Consider the following 6,483-nt stretch of genomic DNA (forward strand, 5'->3'; position numbering starts at 1 on the left):
TCTTTCTTTCCTAAAATTGTTTTCATTAATATATTTTCCTTGTGTAGATTGGTGTACTTAGCCAAAAGTACACAATTCCTATTTTTAAAAGTTTTTTGAACATTACTCCTGCATCACACTTATTAGAAGAAAAAAAATTAATTTTCCCTGAAGACACCCTGTCTTTTCATTATGATCTATACCCTAGTTTTTTTTTGTATTAAAAATATAGGTTAAATATGAAATTAGCAAAATGCATCATATGAAACTTCATGCTGAGCAAAACCAAGTCCAAAAAAAGTTACCATATATTAATAGTTACCACAGTATTTAAGAGGTTTCCTATGTAAATCATATTTGAATGCAATTTTTAGAACCATACTTAAATATATTTTGCAATTTGTTAACTGTAGGCATCCACATTTTTCTTCCACCATATAATTTGTTCCTTTGATCAAGTTGGCAACATCTGCTAGGGTTCACAGAATGCAGCGAAAAAATAGCAGTTATTTCTCCAGATTTGAGAAATCTGGTCCACCTTTAGTGTAGTTTCCTGAGATTTCTGCTCCACTGAAGTCAAAACCAGGATTCTAAAAGATATGAACAAAATGTATGACAAACTTATGAGGAAAACTATAAGTAACTTCAAAGGAAAATGATAAAAAGACTTGAACTAGCAGGTGACAAAAAAGGAAATCTAAATAGCCAATAAACATGTAAATATGTACCAAACTTCACTGTAATCACCAAAATGAAACTTAAAACTATAATTTTATAATGTTCAGACTTACAAATATTTAGAAGATCCAATATGTGTGTTACAATGTTGACAAGTGTATGGACAAACACATACATTTGAGATTGTTTAAAATATTTTTTTTTAGCAAAAAGGAGATAAATAGGATAAAATACATAGGATAAAAAACACTTTTTTTTATTTGAACACTTCAGTATCAGTGTACGAACAGGTTTTAACAGCATTTTTTGAGACCTTGCTATATGTCAGGCAGGGTTCTAAGAGCTATACATATATTAACATAGTTAATCCTCATAACAATCCTATGAAGTAAGCATCACCCCAGGCTTTAGTCTGTCAGAGGACATTTCATTTCAACAAACATTTATTGAGTTCCTAGTGTTTGGAAGACACTATTAGAGCATGTGGAATTCAAGAGTGAACAGACAAAGATCCCTGCTTCAGTGGAGCTTATACTCTAACAAGACACAAATAATAAACCATTAAGTTATCTAGTGCAGGAGTCAGCACACTTTTCTGTAAAGAGCCAGGTAGTAAATATGTTAGGCTTCGAAGACCATATAATTTCAGTCATAACTGCTCAATTTTGCTGTTGCTCTTATGAAAGACAATACACAAACAAATGAGCATAGCAGTGTTTCAATAAAACTTTACTTCAAAAACAAGCTGGACTTGACCCATGAGCCAGTTTGCAGGCCCCTGCTCTAGTGTATTAAGAGTTGGTATTTAGTATGTTAAAAGTTGGTAAGTACTATAGAAAAAAAAAAGAAAGAAAGAAAAGTAGGACAGAATAAGGGAAATGAAGAGATTACAGTATTTAAATAGAATGATCAAAACTCAAAGCATGCTCATTGAGCAATGACTTGAAAACTGTGAAGTTAGCCAAGCTTTGGCAAAAGAAAATGACAGAAAAGGAATGGCCTGACATGTTTAAGGAACAGCAAAATGGCCTGTGTGGCTAGAGCAGAATGACCAAGGGGGACAGCATTAAGAGAAGAGGTCAGGGAGATCATGGAAGACCAGATCAGATGGAGCCCTGTAAGAGACCTTGTCTTTTACTAGAGTGAACAAGTTCTGACAAGAGAAGTAATGTAATCTGACTTGCATTTTAAACGTAATGTAATCTGCTCTAACTGCGATTTTGAGAGGACTGTAGCTTGGCAAAGGTAGAAGTGAAGAGAACAATTAGGTTATTGAAGTAATCTAGACAAGACATTAGAGGTAGTCCCGATAAGGGTGGCAGTGGAGGTACCAGTAAGATTTCCTGGCAAAATGGATAGGGTGTAAGGGACAGACAGGAATGGAAGATGACTCCAAATACCCCTTTTTCTTTAATCCTCACCTGAGTATACATTTCCATTGATTTTTTAGAAATAGTAGAAGGGAGGGGAACACAGAGAGAGAAACAGACACATCTTTTGGTTGCCTTCTGCATGTACCCTGATCGGGGATCAACATGGAGCCCTCAAATGAAGCCTACAATCGAGGAACATGCCCTTGACTGGAATCGAACCGGGACTCTTCAGTCCTCGGGCTGACGCTCTATATGGCTAGGGCCATATTTATATACATATATACCATACATATATGTATATAAACATATGTGTGTGTATATGTGTGTGTGTGTATACACACATACACACACACACACACACACACACATATCCTATATAATAAAAGCCCAATGACCGAGTGGCAGAACGACCAGAACAACCAGTCGACCAGTAGCTATGACGCACACTAACCACCAGGGGGCAGACGCTCAATGCAGGAGCTGCCTCCCTAGTGGTCAGTGTGCTCTCACATTGGGAGTGCTGCTCGGCTGACCAGGATGAGCAGCGCTTCCACAGTGGGCTGATCCCTGCAGGCCACTCCCCCCACCAGCGCACAAATCCCATGCACCAGGCCTCTAGTGTGTGTGTGTGTGTGTGTGTAAATGTGTGTGTGTATATATTTATATTTTTTTCATTTGAACAACTCATGTCCATCAACTGAGATGAGAAGCTTAGAGGTAGAACATTCGTGAGAGAGACGTTAAAAAGCTCATGTTGGAAGTACTGAGTTTAATGTTTGCAAGCCAAATGGAGAAACTGAATAGGCAATTGGATATAAGAGTCCTAAATTCAGGAGAAAAGTCTAGACTAAAGATATACATTTGAATGTTTAAATAGTTTCAGAGATGAAAGTATAAACTTTGTTTTAAATAGCAGACATACTAGTAAATAGGGAAATCTAAATCTTATCGAATGGGAATAGCTAAATATTATAATACATTCAAACTAGAAAATACCCTGAAGCAGTTAAAGAAGTGAGTTTTGAGACCCAAGATGTATTATTAAAAAAGAAATGCAAACAATATACAGTATGAGTCTCCATTTATGTTAAAACAAAACAAACAAACCAATATATTGATGAGATGAGACTGAGACAGAAGCATGGAAAGCAGAGATGTTGATGAAGGGGCCTTCACTTTTTTACACTATGTAAGTCTCCAATGATTGAGTTTTATGAGATTATTCAGCCATTACTGTGCACATTAAATAAATTTAAATTTAGAAGTCATGATTACATAAATTCTCAAGAAAATCTTTTTTAAAAAAACCAAATCCATACATTTAAAGGCCAGTCATTTTTCTAAGCATTTAACTTCAAAAATTCCTCTACAGAACTTTTGTAATTTTTATAACCTCATGAGTTTTAATTTCAAAAAATAATTATTGTTTCTAAGATGTTTAACTACACATACGCATACATTTATCTGACTTACTTCTTTCTGGAATCTCTCTAATGTAAGTTTTCTCTGCATTTGGTCTTGCACCCAAGGATCAGCTGCGTATTCAGATTCTAGAAGAGAAGTCCAACAATTTGCTGCATCTCTCTTTGTCTTTGTAAGAACAATACGAACCATTTTTCTGTCCTCTAAACAAACAGAAATCACAAATTAGAGTTCATTAAATTTTCTATTTTCAAAAAACATTAGGTAATCTTGACACAAACTTACTCTCAATACATTTCTATTAGTATATCTTTCAAAACTGCAAAAACAAAGCACCGAATACAACAGGGAAAACATACTAAGTTCCAAGACAAAATTAACTTGTGAAAAGACCCTAGGATTTATAATAGATTACCCTTACCCAAAGTCCATGTTCCCTCATCAGCTATTGTAGAATCAAAAAGTTTGCCCTGAAAAATAAACAGATAAGTTACTAAAAATATAGAAATTTCATTAATTTTTATAAAGCTTTCATGATTTAAGATTTACCTAATTTCCTATTTAATTCACATAAACTGTCTAATTTGGTTAGAATAGGAAGATAAATTCTTATACCATTTCAACACATTGGAAGGTGCTCAAGCCTAAGTTTCCTCCTAGCAACTGAAATGAAACCTGATTTACACTCCTTGGAATATTTACTATGACAGAAAACACGGGGGCTCTCTAAAGAAAGATCAGGGATCCTTAATTTTTAGAAGGTTAAGAAATACTACTGATCACTGATTAGCCAAATACAAAATGAATAACTGAAATGCTGTATCAATTAAAATACAAGAGCTCTCCTGGTGAAATTAAGAAGAAATTATGTCTTTTAAAATCAACTTTTAACAACTGGCTCATTCTAAAAAAAATCAACAAAAAACAAACTGGCTCATTCTCTTTGTTGGGCAAATTGGCATTAACAAATTACTTTAGCACATACTACAGATCTAAGATTAGTAGTTCCTGTCTTTCTTCAGAAACTGGTTTTAAGTAAAAAGCAAAATGTAAGTTTCAAAGAGAATGCATATGCTGAAACCCATTTATTTGTTGCTTGCCAGATTTGTTTTAGAAAATATGTTAACAAATATATATTTTATTTTGCATGTCAATACTTGTGAAAAAAATCCTAGTGGTCTAAATGTACACCTAAAATCCTAGAGTTAAGGAGTTATTGCTAATTCCCAAGTAACTGGAAATTTGAATTGTAACCTTAAACCACTGTTCAGGAAACTATGGGTTGCAGAACTACTCAGAAAGGTCATTTAGGTCCACGTTGATAGAAATCAAAGTCTTTCCAATCAATCGTGCTTTTCTCAAAGGCACTCAAAGCACTTCAATAGAAAATTAACAGCTAACATTTCCTGTGTGCTTATTACATACCAGGCACTACTCCAAGCTCTTCATTCACAGGGAAGCCATGTTATGCTCAAAACAGTCCTATAAAAATGGTACTATAATTACTGTACTTTATGGATGAAGTTAGAGACACTGGAAAAACTCTTGCCCAAGGTCTCAAAACTAGAAAAATGGCAGAACCAGGTATGCCATCAGTCTTCACCACTGCCATCAAACATCTGGAGCAGCTAATCTGAGACGGGAATCTAGCTTTGACTTAATTGATTTAAATTATAAACCATAACCAGGCAAAAGTGGGGCCCAGATCCAAAGGGCACTGGTAATAAAAGGGGTATTATTTTCTTCACACACCTTTTGACCATCTGCTTAATAACCACTCTAGAAACATGCAGAATTTTTGTAATTTTTAGATGAAAACACCTGACACCATCTCGGAACCCTCATGCCGATGTCCTTATCCTTGAGTGTCTTCTTCACTTTCCTGTACCTGCCTAAATGTCGGTAATGCTACTTTCATTATGCTTCCCTGCTTGCCATAACCAGTGCAGTTCTGTGTCTCATTCAACGCTGTCATCCCGGCACTCAGGGCGGCGCCTGGAAGAGTGTGCATGGAATATAAATATTTATTTCCTTAACCATCTGGTTGTTTCCGCTGAAGACCCGCAGAGGCACAACAGAAGCAATTTCATTAGATTTAGAAATAAAGCCAGGAACATAGGCTCCTCGAATTTCCACGTCAAATCGGGACTAGTCCTGGAGGTGGGGGCTCCTATCAGACCCAAATCAGAAAAGCCCAACGGTCTTCCCACGGTCTTCCTAGGGAAATCGGGAGCCCTAGGACTCGGGAGGTTTGGGGAGGCCGCGAAGAATCTGGGCACCAGCCCGACCGGCCGCTACCTTGAGGATCTCGCGGCCACCCACCGCCAGCGCCACGTGCCGGCTCTGCAGGTCGCACCGGATATCTTGGGCGCGAGTGCCTGGCGGCACCTGCACTTCAATGAACACCTCCTCCAAGGTCTGATACCACTGGCCCCAAGGCGTCCCGCACGGAACCACCCCACTGCGCTCCTCGAAAGGGGCCGACATACTCCAGGTGACTCCCGGCGGCAGCGGCACACACCAAGCGAGCTGAGCGCATGCGCGGAATCTCCACGCTCGGGCCACGCCCCGGCCCCTCGGCTCCGGTTTCCGCTCGGGTCACCGCTCATGCGCAGGAATGTAAGCTGAGATCTCAGCGCGTTTGTATTTCCCTTTTCATTGGCTGCTGAGGACGCTGGCAGGGCCAAATTTGAAACAACTGAAACCCGGGAAAGTTTACATTTCCAGGAACGATAGGAGACGGTTGGAAGCAGCGAGGCTGGAACGCACCGCCACCTTTATGACGCCACAGGTCGACTTTCAAGCTTCTCCGATTTGAAGTGCGCTTGCGCAAATGCTGCTAGCGTGTAGGTTACACTTGAGTAACGCCAGCAGTGATTGGGCAGGGGAGGGGGCGGGGCGGCGAAGACAGTAATGGTCTCCTATAGGCTGGTAGCCTAGGCTCACAAGCTTCCTAATTGGATGCGGCGAGAGCTGAGTACGCATGCTCCTTTCATGTTCCTTTCCTGGATTGGTGTGCCCAGGGTTTTGG

General features: G+C 38.8%; 1 protein-coding gene across 3 annotated transcripts; it reads right to left on the bottom strand.

The window, feature by feature from the left end:
- Window positions 1-264: 264 nt before the first annotated feature.
- NUDCD2 (NudC domain containing 2) lies at window positions 265-6,215 on the bottom strand. 3 transcript variants are annotated; one of them, XM_054718123.1, is made up of 4 exons: window positions 5,942-6,215; window positions 3,874-3,922; window positions 3,504-3,655; window positions 265-569 (listed from the first exon to the last, which is right to left on the bottom strand). In XM_054718123.1, the coding sequence occupies exons 1-4, from the start codon at window positions 6,059-6,061 to the stop codon at window positions 486-488; spliced, it is 405 nt and encodes a 134-aa protein (XP_054574098.1). In that variant the 5' UTR covers window positions 6,062-6,215; the 3' UTR covers window positions 265-485. The 3 variants fall into 3 exon arrangements, with proteins under 3 accessions (XP_054574098.1, XP_028010437.1, XP_028010435.1); XM_028154636.2 differs by having other exon boundaries at window positions 3,504-3,580; window positions 5,751-5,965; XM_028154634.2 differs by having other exon boundaries at window positions 5,751-5,965.
- Window positions 6,216-6,483: the final 268 nt, after the last annotated feature.

Source organism: Eptesicus fuscus, chromosome 6 (genome assembly GCF_027574615.1).
Source record: "Eptesicus fuscus isolate TK198812 chromosome 6, DD_ASM_mEF_20220401, whole genome shotgun sequence".
NCBI classification, from domain to species: Eukaryota; Metazoa; Chordata; class Mammalia; order Chiroptera; family Vespertilionidae; genus Eptesicus; species Eptesicus fuscus.

Excerpts from the sequence above, each read along its gene's own strand:
- NUDCD2 (XM_028154634.2), bottom strand. The coding sequence starts at position 5,939 with ATGTCGGCCCCTTTCGAGGAGCGCAGTGGGGTGGTTCCGTGCGGGACG. Across the intron at positions 3,656-3,873 it reads TGAGGGAACATGGACTTTGG|AGGACAGAAAAATGGTTCGT; the intron begins GTAAGGGTAATC and ends CTGTTTGTTTAG. Across the intron at positions 570-3,503 it reads TAGAGAGATTCCAGAAAGAA|AATCCTGGTTTTGACTTCAG; the intron begins GTAAGTCAGATA and ends CATATCTTTTAG.